This window comes from Antechinus flavipes, chromosome 4, assembly GCF_016432865.1.
Source record: "Antechinus flavipes isolate AdamAnt ecotype Samford, QLD, Australia chromosome 4, AdamAnt_v2, whole genome shotgun sequence".
NCBI lineage: Eukaryota > Metazoa > Chordata > Mammalia > Dasyuromorphia > Dasyuridae > Antechinus > Antechinus flavipes.
The window spans coordinates 474,957,852-474,974,598 of record NC_067401.1 but is presented as its reverse complement, the minus strand read 5'-3'; the positions used below and the strand labels follow the sequence as shown (position 1 = coordinate 474,974,598).

Here is a 16,747-nt window from a genome sequence, read left to right as displayed (position 1 = left end):
TGTTGCGGCTATTTGGGGGGATGGGGGGAGGGGCTGTGAAAGTTCAAGAGGGAAGGCTGGGCATGCGAGTGACTTCAGCATTTATTAAGCGTCTAATGTATACAAAACATGGGAGTCATGGGGGTCTGGGAGCAGGCGAGCTGGCCTCTGACTACAAGCCTTAAATCCTGGCCAAGGGCCTGTGGCAGTCACTCAAGCTCTGCACATTGCATAGAAAGGGCTGACCTGCAGCAATGGGGACAACTCCCACCCAGGAACACCCTGCGTCAAAGAAATCTCGATGTTTAAAGCCCAGAGATAAATACAGCTGGGGTTTTTTTTTTGTCCAGAAGCTCATAAAATGTGATTCTAAGTGATTTTAAGAGAAGCCCAGCTATCTATATTTGGAGGAATGCAATTCTTTCAAGCTTTTTCATACGTGCGAGACTCCTTCAGCAGCTTTGGAAGTGCGCCCAAAGGTACCGAAGCATCTGGTTGCTGCCCAGCTTTTCTGGCCTTTTCTATACCCAAACAGGCCCTGAGATTTTCCACCTCTGCACCTTTGCTCACATTCTTCTGTAAGCTTGGAAAGGTGCCCCTTCCCTCTCTGCTGGTTCAATGACCGTTCCTCTGAAAGCCCAACTTCCTCCTTCACAAAGCCTCTCTGACCGCAGTCCGGAGGCTCCCCCAGGCCCGGTATCATTGTCTGCCTCTGTGCCGAGTCTCTGACCCAAGGTGGCACCTGACAGGGGCGCGCGCTCTGAGAGGAGAGAGGCCACGGCTTCTTTGGACTTCCCACCTACCCAGGGCCCTGCAGGTTGAGCGTGCACCAGAGCACTCGTGGCTGGCTCTCGGAGCCTCAGTGTGCTCCAGGCCACCTTGGGGCTTAAGCCGCAGCAGCTCCCCGGCCAGGCCAAAGTCCAGGCCTGGGAGGTCAGGGCTCTGACTCCCACTGCCCAAGTGCCCCAGAGCCCTCCGGAGCCTGGTCCATGGGTCCTGTTCCCAGGGGCCTGGTCTGTGGTAACACCGGTCTCCTGGCGTGGGACCGAGGGCAGCCTCACATCAAGGAAGACTCACTTTAATATCCCTGATACCCCAGGAGGGGAGGGGGGCGGCAATGTTCAGAACCTGGACTTTCAAGTGAAATGAAGGAGACTTCTTGGATATTTCTCCACCAAATCACAGATTCTTTGATTCTCAAAGTTGGATCATGTGGCCTGAGGCCATGTGAGAAGCCTCTCTATAGCAACCATGAGAGAGACTCGGGTACTTTTGGTGACAGGGAGCTCACTACTTCCCCCAAAGTATCTCAATCTATCATTGGGCCATTTCCTTCTCCCTATAACGCTGGTCACAATTTCTGAAGCCACGGGAGGAAATAAATGGATGCAGCTCCCATGAGATGCAGCTGGGAAATGATATGAGATCTATGAACGTAGCTGGATGTTCAGGGGAATGTGAGCCAACGGACACCTCCGCATCCAGAGGGAGGAGGGAAAGGGGTGATGTGATGATTTCTCGCTTTTCTGGCTTTTCCCCATGCAGACCCACATCAGTCTTTTCCCCCCACGTTCTTAGGGCACCTGAAGTCAAGCAAAGGGAGCTTGGAGCCATCCTGCCTCAATGGGGCCTGGCTGAGGGCACTCTGGGAGGAACCTCAGGCTTCAAAACAGATACCCACAAACCAAAAAACATTACGTTTTCGAAAAGGCATAAAGTAAAGCTCTAACCTTGAGAGAGAGAGGAGAGTTAAGAAACTGAGAGTACAAGAAAGATGCAAAGCAGAGGGCGGCAGAAGGGAGAAAAGGGTCCAAACTAGAAAAAACACAAAAAGGAAAGCAAACGTCACAAAGAGGTTAGGCAATGCTGAAAAAAAGAGAGCACTGTTTTCAAACCAGAACACAGAGAGAAAATAGATATTCTCAAAGGCAATGTAAAATTTCACTTAGAGATCCAATGACTACATAGCCCAAACAGGTCAGACTCCATTTGAACGCTGGCCGGCCAAGCTCCTGCAAGCCCTGGTCAATGCTGCAGTATGATGACAGCAGGGGAGAAGGTGCCTTCGGGGCGGCATCAGACTGGAGGGCCCTTGTGACCTCTCTATATAAAGCCCTCACTTTCCCCTCAGGAAATCTGGGCCTCTACCGGCCAGCTGACCCAGCAGAGTCACGCAGGCCCTAAGCGGCACGGCAAGGATCCCAACGTGCATCATCTCAGGTGGGCACTTTCCCTCCACGGAAAGCTCTCCGGTCCACTCAAAGGAAAGGGTCAGCAGAGCTGGCCTCAAGTCCCAGCTGTGACCGTCTCGGGCCCCAGCCTCCTTGCTTGTAAGGGGAGAGTGTTAGATTAAGCACGGAATCTGAGGTGGAAAGTGAGACAGGAGCTCAGCAGCACCTGGTTCAACCACGACGTGAAAGGAAGGCCCCCAACAACACAGCCCAGGAGGCAGGAGACCCCCTCACAAGGTGGGTGGAGCAGCAGCTGCTGGCAGACTCCCACCTTTGGTGCGCCCCCATCCCTGACGTCTGGAGATGGCCAAGGGAGACCTCCCGCCTGTGACTATGGCCCCCAAGTATCCTCCTCCTCTAAGCTCAACAGGCCAGGTCCTTCAGCCTACTCTCATGGCCCAGGCTGTCTGCCCGCTTACGGACACTCTCCAGCTTATCCAGGGTCTTCTTAAAGTGCGGTGCCCACTACTGGTTCCAGATGAGGTCCGAGGAGGGCAGAGCATCCTCACCCCCAGAAGCCTGGTGCCTCGGAATGAGCCTGAATGGCCGCCTCCTTCTGCCGATCCTTACTGGGCTGGAGGCCGCAACAGCTCTCGGATCTTTTTCAGAAAAGCTTTTCCTCCCCAAATTCAGGGTCTTTCCTTCAGCATTTCATTTAGGAGACTGGTGCTCGCTCTAGCCCACCAAGATCCTTTCAGATCAGCAGCGTGCTGGCCATGCCCACCGTGCCCCGCAAACTTTCCCCCGCTTCGTTTCAAGGGCTCTGCCAGTCTCAGGAGAACTGTCTCCAAGTCCCTGACCTGAATGCTCACAACCCGGGGCTGCCAAGCACAGCTCCCGGGTCTCCCGCCCTGGGCACCAGCCACTGACCCATTTATCACAGACTCGGGCCGCCCACCCAGCTCTGAATCCATTTAACTGAACTCTTCTCTAGTCAGCTCTCCCCTTCATCTCTGCAAGAGAACATGGCACTTACCAAGAACTCTGCTATAAAACTGAGGAAATCTAGGACCACAGCCTCCCCCTCGGCTAGCTTAGTTAACGGTTCCCAAGAGGAAACCAGGAAAAGCTGGAACACGCTGTTCTGGCCGGAGCTGGACAGGATGGGCCCTGCAGCCAAGGCCCCCATCCCACCCCTTCAGGGATCTGCTCTAGCCCTGGCCCCGGGCAAGTTCCCCGGCCTATTCCTGGCCCACTCTCTGCGACCATTTGGCTACTCCTGGCAGCCTCCCTGCAGCTTCTTCCTGGCCCTGAGGAGAGATCAGCTTATGAGATGATCTCTAAGGCCCCCTCTAGAGCTAAAGCTGAGACTCCATAAACCATGAGCTCTCCAATGTAGCAAATGGAAATCATCTGGTTTTGCAGTTTGCTTTTTACAGTATCTATTTACGAGACAGGACTGGGAGTGAAGGGGAGATACAGCGTGAGAGAAAGGCAGCCCATAATGCAAGTGGCAGAAGCTAAGGCCTGGACAGAATGCTCAGGGGAGGCGAAAGTACAGATAAGGGAGCAGTGCAGACTGTGCTCAGGGCCATCTCTCCGAGTTCTGTTCACAGCCCCGGAGTGCTGGGGAACCTGAAAACAAATGTAAACAACCGCCCCCAACCTCAGCCCTCAAACCCCCAAAGTCATTATGTTCTGTAAATAAACATTCTCCTTGGAGGCTGCTTTCTCTGTAAATGAAGCCCCTCAACATGCTGTTCCAGGGAATTCACATTAAAAAAACTTTGGAAAAGATGCAATTTTAAGGTTCTATGAAGTTAGTTAAAATAGAATATTTTCCTGTTTGGCTAAATGAGTGTGAAACAACAATAATTAATAGCTAAAAGCCAGTTCTCCCAATTCCCCAGACACCCGATGTAGTAACCCGCCAATACCTACTTTTAAAGGCCCAGGGATGTGAATGGTCTGACAGGAAAACAAATGGTGGAAGAATACCCACTTGTGCAAGCCTTTTTATGATGCTCTAAGGAGCCTAGGGCCGGCCAAGCTCATGCTCAAAGGGCTTTGCACCTGCCTGAAGGAGGACAGGTGCTAAGTGGCCGAAAGCGGGGAGATCAATGGAAGTCCAGACACTTACATGAGCCACAAAGTCTGAGTTGGGCTTTTCCATTCTCATCTGAAAAGCATGGATGGCTCTGAGGGCTCTTGGGAGGGCCAGGGCAGCCTTTATTCCTCTCCAAGAAGAGGTAGGAGGGATGAATGAATGGGGAAGCAGGCTTGCAACACATAGATCAGCAGCGTGTGGCCACCAGACCCACATCCACAGGCGGCACGAGGAACCTGAGCTTGGAGAACGGGCTCGCTGTCTCCTCTGCCAGCCCGAGCCGCCCCCAACTGCATTTAGGGCTTACAGTCCACTAACTCGCCTGAATTTCCTACAAAGGCAATTAGACTGGGCCCAGAACACAGTGGGTGCTTGTAGAAGTGAATTCTTACCTTTTGCAAACTGGCCCTATCCGATGGTGGGATCATCTCAGCAGAAAGAATCTGAGGAGGATCAACGCCCTTGATTAACTTCTGATTAATTAAGTGAAAAGCCAGGGCAAACTGTTCCTTTGAAAGTTTCCCACAGTCCTTTGTGTCACACAGTGCCCTGTACAAATGGAGAAGGAAAGCAGCAATTAGCTTCCGACTGCAGAGAAAAGCTTGTGCCCCTCTCCTTCTGCTCACCGGGGCTGTGGGTGGGGTGGCAGCCCACTGCTCGAGCTCCCCCCTCACCTCGGCCAAACAGGATCCCTCTCTTCCTTCAGAAGGAGCACGGCTCGCCCCCTGCCCACCCCAACTTGAGGATAGCTCTCCCGTAGTGTCCGGGGCTCTTCTGCATCTCTGGCTCACTTCAAGGGACGTTCCAGAGCACAAGTTCACCCCATACCCGTCTCGTCCCTCATGCCCAGGGAGAGGTTTGCCAAGATCCTCCAGGACCAGGGCCACACGCCTCTTAGCTTCCCAGCCTGACACAGAAGAGCCACTTGATAAATATTTGCTGAATTCATGTCCTTTATTTGGCCCATTACAATGTCTTCCATTCAAATCACACAGAGAAACTCTTTTCACAGTCGGTGCCTATTACATTTTTTTTCAAAGGTAGCCTCATAAGCCTGTGCCTTATTCCGTGGGTTCTTACAAGAAGCAAATAGCCTTCCTTGGTGAAAACCAAAAGCGAGTCAGATGGCAAAGCATCTGCTCTCCCTGGGCGGCGGCCCCATGCACGTGCAGAGGAACGAGAGCATTCGGCCTGTGTCTCACAGGCCTAGATCCCCTGTGAGCAAGGTCCCAGCAGGCTGCCTAGTGCCCCAGGCATCCAAACAGGCTGCATCTGCCCACCGGGAACCCGCGACCGTTCCAATCCGGCCTTGTGCCTTCCCTCTGCCTTCAGAGACCTCCTCAGGCCTGCTTGGTTTGTTGATGGCCCATCAGCGAAAGGACTTTTAAGGAAAAACAAGCTCGAATGAAACGAACAACTGGAGAGAAATCCCGGGGACACCAAACAGTGTGAATGACATCTCAGCACCTCAGTGAGAGACATGCTCTAAGCATCATTGCTGGGTTCTGTTTTTTTAGTTTTCAACAGTATTTTATTTTTTCAAATACATGTAAAGATAGCTTTCAATATTCATTTTTGTAAGACTTTGTGTTCCAGATTTTTCTTCCTCTTTCTTTTAGCTCCCCAAGACAGCAAGCAATATAGGGTCAATGACAGATGTGGCTATTCTGTGTTGGTCATTTGCTCTCCAACGCTCCTCCATGTCTTGCCTCCCCCTTGCTTTGCTCTATCTCAGAATTCTCTCCTCAGACTCTTGCCCCGTCCTGTTTGCTCCTAAAAGTCCCCATCCCCCGTATTCTCTGCCATGTTCAGCTTCAGAGACAGCTCAACTACAGAGCACAAAGAATCTTGGGTATGAGGTCAGTATCTCACTGGTTCCTGAAAGTACCTTGGAAGCCGTTACCTCAGTTAGGGTTAGACCCAAGGCCAAGCAGCCCCTGAAGTATTCCACTCTTCCAAGTTGACATCAATCCGCCAAGCACTTCTACTGGGGCCCAATCAAGGCATTCAACCATATCACCCAGCCCACAGCTTTTCTCATCCATAAGAATAACATGAGTAACTTCATCAAGCATTTTGCTAAGATGGACACAAGTCTCCTCAGTTTCCAGTTTCCTGCTGCTACAAAGAAGGCTGCCACAAGCATTTCTGCACACGGGGGTCCCTTTCCCTCCTTTAAGATCGCCAACGTGCATTGGAGCTGGAGAGGAAAGCTGAAGAGTTTTGATTTGTTTTCTTTTTTAATAGGGATCAACAGCTGTGATCATCTTGGCTCTTTTCAACAACGAAGTGATTCAAGGCAATTCCAAGAGACTTGGGGTGGAAAATGCCGTCTGGAGAACTATGGTTACTGAATGTGGAGCAAAGCATGGCGTTTTCACTTTAGTTGTTATTTGGTTGCTTGTTTTTTTTTCTTTCTTGTTTTTTCCTTTTGATCTGATTTTTCTAGCACAGCATGATGAATATGAAAATATATTTAGAAGAATTGCAAAAAAAAAATGGGGATCAAAAAAGTCTTCTTCACTAAGGCTAATATAAAGGACAGGACAAAAATGGCTAGTCTGGGCCTGAGACAGGTAGGGAAGTGTAAGAGGGCAGCTTGCAGCAGTCTCGCAGGATTCAGGTGATCAGACCCAGGTGGATTCTACCTCCTAGTTGGTGAATGGGATTATGGAGATGCTGGCAGTGAACTTTGTATGTTGTGGAGTTAGGAAGGGTGCTATGAGGCTGAACAAAAGCAAATGATGCACATGCTGCCCCCGGTTTTTTTCTTTGCAAAAAGGAAGAGAATGAGATTTATAAACACCATGGCAATTAACTTGACTTGTAGTTCCTAGAAAAATTGGAATATATCATTGAAGAAGTTGTCATTAAACATGTTGAAATGGCTACCAAGAGTCCCAGCATGATTGCATCAAGAACAGATCATGCTGGATGAACCTAGCTTCTCGTTTTTCACAGGGCTTATATAGAAATTGTTTGTCTCCATCTTAGCAAAATGCTTGATGAAGTTACTCATGTTATTCTTATGGATGAGAAGAGCTGTGGGCTGGGTGATACGGTTGAATATACAGATATGGCCCGAGAGGCAAAGGTGTGAGGCACCCACGATGGCATCATTGGCCGTGTGCTTTTCTGCAGCATCCCTTCCTCTCCTTCTATCTCTTCCCACTCTCCTCATGTCAAAGAAGAACAGCCAAACAACTCAGGCAGGAGCTCGCCTCCTGCCCTCAAGAGGGGCCCAGTACATTTTGCCATTGACCTCTGGGCCCGAGACTGGCCTTTTAGAGTAGTCATGGATCAAGGGTTTCCCTCAGTGAAGTCATTAGCTGTCACTTCTCTTGCTTCTATTGGACTTTGTATCCATTTCTATAGCCTTTCCATGTCTTTATGAATACCTCAGTGGACTTGTTATTTTTTGCAGCACAGTAGTTTCCATGAAGTCATTATGCAACAATTTTTTTCACTTCTCTCCCAGTTAAGGAGCACCTACAGGATTGTGCTTCTGCTGTTTTGGTAGATATGGGTAATAGTATATGTCAAGTCCCCACTAAAATCCTGATTTCTTGGACTGGAGCACCTCCAGGCTTCTTGAATCTGGACTTTCCCTGGCAGTGCGGCTTCTGCGCAGGACAGCTGCCTCCTGGAGAGCTCTCTTGTTCACGTCCCTCTGTGTGCACCACAAGAGAGCTGCCAATCAATATTAAGTTAAGCAACTTGTAAGCGCTGAGTGTCGTGTTGCTCAGTCGTTCGATCACATCCCACATCTGGCAAAGAGACTGGATGGCTTGTCCCTTCCCTCGATTAAGGTAAATGGAAGTGAAGTGATCCAGTGGTCTCTGAGGCTAGACTGGATCCGGGGCTTGCCGACTCCAGACCAGCTCTCCCCCCATGATCCTCCAGTGCTAAGTAGAGGCTGACCGCTGAGCTCTCAGCTTCCTGCCTTCTGGTTGAGGAGAACGAGGGCCAGCCCAGGTTCTCTGGGTCAAGTGTGATGCCCGGGGCGGCCCAGGCCCACAAAAGCATTTTCAGAGGAGATCTAACGACGCCGAGGCTCCCGATGCTGCGTTCTCTCAGCCGCCGGCCCGGATAAGCCGGGCGCTGCTTGGCTTTACTTTTGTACATAAAACAATCCTGAAACAAAACGGTTTCTTTCCTAAGCGTTCCAACCGTGACTCAAACACCGACCTAGGGCCAGGGCAACACTGACCCGTGCTGGGCAACAACGTCAAGAGTTGACGATGTAGAAGCTGGCAGGTGAGGAGGATCTCGGCTGGCATGTGGTGGCAGTGAGCATCCCAGGCCCAGAACAAACGAGAGGGGGCCTCTGTGGGCAAGGGTACACCTTTAAACATTCACTCACCAGATATGTGCTAATAAGGCGGATGATAATCCCGTCTTTAGGAAAATCTCTCGGACCTCAAACCCCGACACAAAGCCGTCCATGTCCTTATCGGTCTTCATGAAGATCTCGTCATACTTTGCCTTTTCTGCAGCTGACACGACCCACTGAAAAAAGCAGAGAGCTTCTCAGCAGAAGGGCCCTCCAACCACGGCCATCACCCCCCCAGCACCCTGGGCTGTCTCTCCTCAGATCTGAGCACTGTTGACCCAGCCCCTCCCAAGGCTGCCCAAACCAGAACATTTTGACAAAACTAGAAGAGCTGATGAAGAACATGACTCAGAAGCAGATTTCCAGCAATGCCAGCCCCTGCCCCCACCTGCTATAGGACAACCGCACCTGGGGCTAGCTCCCTCTTGACTTCTGACTGTCCCCAGGCACTAGAGGTATGAAGGGATGAGGAGGGGAAAGACTCTGAGCGGGCCCAAATTCTAACAGGCAGCTTCCATTCCCTTGTTATCAGACTGAAGCTGATTCATGCATCCCAATTTCATTTCTTTACTTCTTCCATTCAATCTAATTGGATCACAAGGAAAGGGTGCCCAGGTAGGCAAGAGTCCAGAGCTCTAGTCCTGGCTTCCATACTGACTGAGCTGCAGGACTGTGGCTCACTCCCCTCCCTGAGCCTCAGTTTTCTCATCCAGAAACTGGGGGTGAGATTTGTCCTCTCTAATTCACAGAGCTGGTGAAAGGAAAACCCTTTGTAAACTTTTTTTTTTTGGACTTCCTCAGGACCTTTCTTTATTGTCTGGCCATAACTTTAAAGCCTTGTACAAAATAGTCATTACTAATATCAATACTAAATCTCCACGGCAATCCCCAAAATGGAACATAAGCCTACAAATAGTCAAGAGGTGACTATTCATAAACAGAACTTCTCTGTTTCTCCCAAGGGTTGGGGGAGGGAACAGATCTGAGATGGGGCACACGGTCTTCAGACATGCTGGGATGTCGGTACCATAAGCACCAGGTCTGTGAACGCTCCCTCTAGCCGGGCAAAAGGCACCCTTAGTCAGCTGTTTAATGCCCTGCAGGTAGCTAACAAGGATCCCGGGTTTGGCTTTGTGATTACCTGTGTTGCTGCTCTGGCAGGTAGAGAACCTACTGGTGGTGACGTCCGGCGTGGGTCCCTGGCATGTGCGACAGAAGACATCGACCGCTTGGGGGCCGAAGTACCAGCCATTTTTCTCTTTGAAGGTGGCACCAAAGCTGGTGGCAAAGACATTGGCACAGGTTCTTTCTCCAGGGCACAGTATACCAAAAACATGGCCTTTAAAAAAGATGAGCCAAGGACAGATATGTTACTATTATTAGGAATACTGAGTCGGTCAAAATGGATAAGTGATTTAAACATAGAGTGATATCATAAGCAAATTAGGAAAGCATGGAAATTTTTACCTATTAGATCTATGGATAAGGACAAAGATATAGAGAGGATCATAGGAAATAAAATGGATAATCTTGATTACACAAGAATGAAAAAAAATTTGCACAAACAAAACTGATATAGCCAAAACTAGAAAGCAGGAAACAGGCAATTTTCAGAGGAAAAAATAAAGTTGGCAAAAGTCACATGAAAAAATGCGCTAAACCACCACTGATTAGAAAAATGCAAACTGAAATAACTCTGAGGTTCACCTCACAATCATCAGATTGGCTAGTGTAACAGAAAAGGAAAAAGAGATATGGAAAAATGAGTACGCTAATGCATTGTTGATAGAGTTGTGAACTGATTCAGCTACTCTGTAGAGAAATCTTAAACTATGCCCAAAGGGCTATAAAACCTTTGATCCAGCGATACCACTACTACATCTGTATCCCAAAGAAATCAAAGAAAAAAGGAAAAGGGCCTATAGCAACTCTTTCTATGGTGGCAAAGGATTAGAAAATGAGAGGATACATATCACTTGGGGAATGGTTAAAGGAGTTGTGACATATTATGATGGAATACTATAGAGCTAAGAAATGATGAATAAAATGGTTTCAGAAAAACTTCACAAGACTTATACAAACTGATGCAAAGTGAAGTGAATAGAACTAGAACACTGTAGATAGCAAAGCAATATTGCAACAACCGTAATTGTGAAAGACCAAGACAGTTTCAAAGGATCTATGATGAAAAATACTATCCATCTTCAAAGACAAAAGTGATGAATACAGAGTGAAGACTGAACTTTACTTTTTTTTACTTTATTTTTGCTTTTTATTTGAAATATGATTAATATAGGAACATGTTTTGCAAGACAATACATACGTAATACAATGTGTATTGTAATTAATATCATATTGCTTCTTACTACTGGGCCTGTATCCCAAAGAGATCATAAAAGAGGGGAAAAGAATCACGTGTGCAAAAATGTTTGTGGCAGACCTTTATATAATGGCAAGGAACTGGAAATTGACTGGATGCCTAGCAGTTGGGCAATGGCTGAATAAGTTATGGGATATGAATGTAATGGAGTATTATGATTCCATAAGAAATGAAAAGCAGGCTGATTTCAGAGAGGCCTGGAAAGACTTCCATAAACTGATGCTGAATGAAGTCAGCAGATCCAAGAGAATATTGTACAGAGTAACATGATTTTCAACCTGCTCTTCTCAACAATGTAGTGATTTAAGGCAATTCCAATTGACTTGGGATGGAAAATGCCATCCTCATTCAGAGAGAGAACTATTGAGACTGAATGCGGATTGAAGCACATTATTTTCATCTTTTGTTTGTTTTCTTTCGTGTGTTTTTTTCCATTTTGGTCTGATTTTCCATGACAAATATGGAAATATATTTAAAAGAACTGCACACCTTTAATCGACATCAGATTGCTTGCTATATTGGAGACAGGAAAGGTAAAAGAGAAAGAAAAAATTTGGAACACATCTTTTAAAAAAATGAATGTCGAAATGAAGTGATTCAAGACAATTCCAATAAACTGTGATGGAAAGAGCTGTTCACATCCAGAGAGAGAACTATGGAGAGTGAATGAGGATTGAAACACACTATTTTCATCTTTTTTTTGTTTCTTTTCTTTCTTGTAGTTTTTCCCCTTTTGGTATGATTTTTCTTGCACAGCATGCCAAACATGGAAATAGTTTAGAGTGAATATTGAAAATTATCTTTATATGTATTTTGAAAATAAAAATCTATTTAAAAAAAAAAAGGAAATGTGTTGTACATGTTTAACCTATACTGGATTGCTTGCTGTCTAAGGGGAGAAAAGGAGAAAAATTTGGAACATAAGGTTTTACAAAGGTAAATGTTAAACACTATCTTTGCATGTATTTAGAAAAATAAAAAGCTATAAAAATAAATAAGATAAAAAACTAATGAGGGGAAAAAAAAGGAAAAAAAATCATGCCATTTCCCTTTACAAAGGGTTGAGGACAAACAGGAGAAAAAGGAGAATTTGGAACTCAAAATTTGAAAAACATTAGTGTTAATTTTTTTTTACCTGTAATTGGGAAATAATTAATGAAATAAATAGAAAAATATATACCTAAAAAAGAAAAGAAAAACCTGTGAAGACTTATATGAACTGATCCAAAGTAAAATAAATAGAACCAGGAAAACATACACAGTAACAGCAATATTTTAAGGAAGATCAACCATGAAAGATTTAGCTACTCTGCTTCAAGACAATTCTAAAGGACACATGATGATTAATGCTATCCACCTCCAGAGAGGGAAATGACAGACTTTGAGTGGAAACTAAAATATACTATTTTTTCACTTTATTTTTCTTGCTGTTTTTTTTTTTTTTTTGGCAACATGGCTAATATGGAAGTATGTTTTACATGACTTCACATGTATAATCAATATATTGCTTGCCTTCTCAGTAGGCGAGGAAGGGACCAGAAGGAAATTTGCAACTCAAATTTTTTTTGAAATGAATGTTAAAATAAAGCATATTAAAATATAAGTAGATGGATGAATAAATAATTTTTAAAAAAGGATTGTTAACCCAGTCAGAACTTGAGTTAATTAGGCTTCTTTGGGGGTTTCCTTGGGTTAGTGAAAGCAAGTATTTTCCTATTACCAAAACATCTGCATCAAGGCAATGGGCTAATAAAAATGTGCCAGCAGCCCCATGCTTTAAGTGACTGAGGAAGAAATGAGAAGAATATATGATTCTCCCATCCCTATCTCCAGAAAACTGGCCAGAGTTGAAGTTCCCAAAGGTGAGAACCTTCCAGGACTTGCCAGCCCCCTCTCCCTAGGAGTTTTAAAACTTGAAGATGTTGCGGTTGCCCATCCAGCGCCTGAGATCCTGCTCCTCCAACCTGCATCTGTGCCCCAGACTCCAGCAGGGACAGAGCTACAGTTCAATGGCTCGAGAAGTTGTTTGTGACTCATTAGAGGCATGGAAAGGGGCCCACAGGAACCCCCTCACTCAGTCCTAAGGCATCTAGCTAGTAATGACCGATTCCCCATCTGAGACCAGCAGGAGTCAGTCACAACCACCATTCCAGCAAAATCATTCAGTTTGGACTCCATTTGCCAGTCTGGTGATTTCTGCACCCCATTTCTTTCACATGCTGCAAAATTGTCCAGGTTAAATTTGTTTTCTCCCCACACATCAGTTTAAGTCCGATATGAATTAGGGTCCCAAGAAAAGAAACACTTGACATTCGGAGATAAACACTAAGACTTCCACGCCCAGGAGGGCCAGCTTTGTATCCTTTGTCCCCGCCCTACAAAGAACTCGGGAATTAAAACTTCTGTTTTAGAGTCCCACCAAGAGACCAGGCTTTGGCTCAGCATCCACTGAGCCTGGGGTTACAGAAACAGATCCGACTCAAAAAGCCATGACTCAAAGACCATTTAGAATTTATAGAGAAGTACAAGATTGGCACAGAATGAGGGGAAATGATTAGCAAGGACCACAAAAGGTCAGCGTTCCTCTCAGCAGATGGAAGCGATTTCCTGGAAAGGCGGGTACTGAAAACACAAAGTACAGTTGGCCATCTGTTGTCAATGGACAACAAAAATTTTTGGAAGCTAAAGAACATGTTTTCAATTTCACGTTGTCTGAATGTGTTGCTTTCCCTCACAAATGAATTCAAAATAAGTTTTTAAAACTTTCCACAAAAGTCGTGACCAACTTGAAATTGTGAAAAACACTGAGGTTTCTTTTCCACTTGTACGTAAACTCTATTCCTTCAAATGAGGGGGGAGTTGGAGATTGGTGCTGGGAGCCCCCCAAGGGGAAGGGTCTCAAGAAGTGGGGGGCAATCCCCTAGGTCTGTCCTATCTCAGGCCCCAAGGGATTCTGGGGTTCCTGCTAGCTCTGGCAGTTTATGACTTGTCATCTCTAGTCCAGAGGAGGGAAAAAAGGGAAGCTTGGAGAATTTCTCCTCATATTTATATATTCAACCTCAGCAAATCACATTTAGTTTCAATATTAACAAGAAGCCCTTACATCTTTAAATAGCAAACAGCCCCAAAACATTGCTTCTGAGTATAAATGAAAAGCAAAATCAACTCTCAACAGCCTTGGGAAAGGGGGCAACCCCTCTCAGATCCCTCCTACCTCTCCCCCCAGCACTGAGCACTTAATAAAGACTAACTTGGGCCTCAGCCCATAGTCTTCCGAGACACATCCATAAAATGGGAATGCTACCCGCACTCAGAAAAGTCTGGCGTAAAACGAGGGAAACATGAGCTCTTATTAACCCACAAAAGATACTCTTAGTGTGCTCAGCTCCCCTCTCTGCCTCTCTGAGCTGGCAGCTTGTCCCCTGAGGGATCCGATCACTTGAATGCCAGCTAGCGTCCCTGACGACAGCGGCAGGAATGAGCACCCCGAGGCCACGAAAGCAAGACAAGCCATCTCAGGACAAGGGTAACAGCTTCTCCTTCCCTCACAGCTCCCAAAGGGCCCAGCACCATGCTCCTGAATCCCACAGAGACCTGAGCAATGTTAAGGATGAATAAACAACTGGCCCAATTTAAGGCCTGGAATGCAAACCAACAATAATAATTAACTAGACCTATTAAAATTCTAGACTGATAAAAAGGGGGTTTTTCTGAATGAGAAGCAAAAGGCAGCTCAAAGAATGAAGAGCTGAGAGCAGGGGGAGTGCGGACAAGCCAGGAGAGCCTCACTCTAGTCCCAATTCTGTCACACGTCACCTCCTTCTCTGAGCCTGTTTCCACATCTGAAAACGTGAATGGACTGGAAACTCAGATCTATCAGGATGTAAAACACTATCAATACATTTAAACATAGACTTATTCATCAATAATATAAACTGAAATGGAAAGGGGGGGGTGGGGAGAGGGAGGAAGGAAAAGTTAGAACAAAGAAAGGAGGCAGGGCTTCACAGACAAGTTCCAAACTCATGGAATTTGACCAGAGACCTGGCAATAATTAACAACTAAAACGGGCTCAAGAAGCCTGGGAATAAATAAGCAAATTCACACATTCTACCTACAATGAGCTAACTGAAGTAAAGGAAATCAGGACTGTTTGGGGGCACCTTCCCAACCTCTTTGGAGGCCGTCTTTGAAAATTAATTCAATTTGGCTCTTCTACAAATCTGACTGAGCCAGCTGCACCTGGTCAGCCTCTGATGCTTGGTTCCTATGACCACAACTATCCTATAAGCAGCAGGGTCTCAGCAGCTGCCACCCCCCTGCCCTCCTTAGGGTCTCACCAAAGGCCTACTTCCTGGCCTAGATGACTAGGTACCACAATCATACTCAACGCCCTCTCAGGACTTGCCTGCACTGTCACCGGCAGCCTTGCCTCTGCCCCAGCCAGAAGACCCACCCTTATACTCTTTGCAGTTCCCCTCAAAGTGCTTTTTCTTCTCCCTGAGAGTCTTGTTGGCTGCTGGCCCACAGGGAGTGGATGCTTAATCAAAGGTTGTTCATTATGGAGATAAAAGGACCAATAAAAGCTAGGTTGTGGAGATCTGGGGTGCAGAAGAGAGCTCTGAATATGAAGCCAAGGGACTAAACTTCAAATTCTGCCTTTCACAGCCGTTACTTGTATGACTTGGGGCACGGAGCCTCTTTGGGGCTCATTCTTCTCATCTGTAAAACGAGAGGTCTGAGGTCTTTCCCAGCCCAAAATGTATGATTTTATGACCCAGAGAAGATAAGGCCTTGCAATGAGTAGACTGTTTAAAAAGACAAACAGATTGAGTCTTTTAAAAATATTTTTGAAAACCTATGAAAAACAAAAGTTTGAAAATGGGTCAAGAAAATAAACAATTATCAAATTAAACACAAAAATCCTGCATTGGCGGCTCTCTGGTCAAAGTTGGCTTAGTTCATCCAGTAAAATGAGGTCACCGAGTCCCTCCAAAAAGCCACGCCCAGAAGAAACCAAAGGCAGTCGGTCTGAAATGACATGCCCCTCAGAGAACTGGCAGGACGGAATGTGGCCGATCCGGTTCTAAGCCCCAGCCAGCTGTGTGGGTGCCCAACACCAAGGCGAAACAAGGAACTCGGAAGCTAGTCCCTCTTTTCTACAGTTCAGTAAATTAATCACAAAGTTTCAACAAAGAAGCAAAGTAACCCCTTTCAGACAAATACTAAGTCCACACTTCCCAAACACTAATTTAGGGCAAATAAAATTCACAATCCCAGCCTCCAGAGCCCTGAATGACATGCCCAGATACCAGCCTGCCTGACCTGGCAAAAGCATTTTGTAAGGCTTCTCGCCACTCCAACGTGACTTGGGTGAAACCGGCCTCCCTGGGCGGAGCGTCGGGGATACAACCGAAGGTTCACAGAAAAGGCTGGGCCTGCCCAAAGGCCCGAGATTCTGATTCAGTGAGACCTTGGGCAAACGGGTCTCTTCAGCTAAAACCTCAGGGGACTGGCCTAAATGAGGCTCTAAACCCATTTCCTGGAATCATCTCAATCTTATTTTTTAATGTGCAGGTACTTTTGTTTCCGAAAGAAAGTTACGATGCTGAGATTAATAATCAACCTTCCCTTGAACAACAGTTCAAGTTCCCTAATGGAGGGAAAACATTCTCTTTTAGCTTCTGTACAGAAGTGGGAAGCAGCCTGGGAAGGGCCTCAAGATCCGCACCACAAACGTGTTGGTCCAAGGCAGTGGAAACATAACAGTTACACTA

At 46.5% G+C, this 16,747-nt stretch overlaps 1 protein-coding gene across 2 annotated transcripts in view; it reads right to left on the bottom strand.

Moving 5' to 3' along the window:
* The window catches only part of EPS15 (epidermal growth factor receptor pathway substrate 15), a 119,529-nt gene that overhangs the window by 47,555 nt on the left and 55,227 nt on the right, over positions 1-16,747 (bottom strand). For both annotated transcript variants that reach the window (XM_051999712.1, XM_051999713.1), the window contains exons 9-11: positions 9,732-9,929; positions 8,621-8,766; positions 4,650-4,806 (exon numbers count right to left, since the gene is read on the bottom strand). In XM_051999712.1, coding sequence (XP_051855672.1) covers positions 4,650-4,806; positions 8,621-8,766; positions 9,732-9,929 — 501 coding nt within the window. The remainder of the gene's footprint in view (positions 1-4,649; positions 4,807-8,620; positions 8,767-9,731; positions 9,930-16,747) is intronic.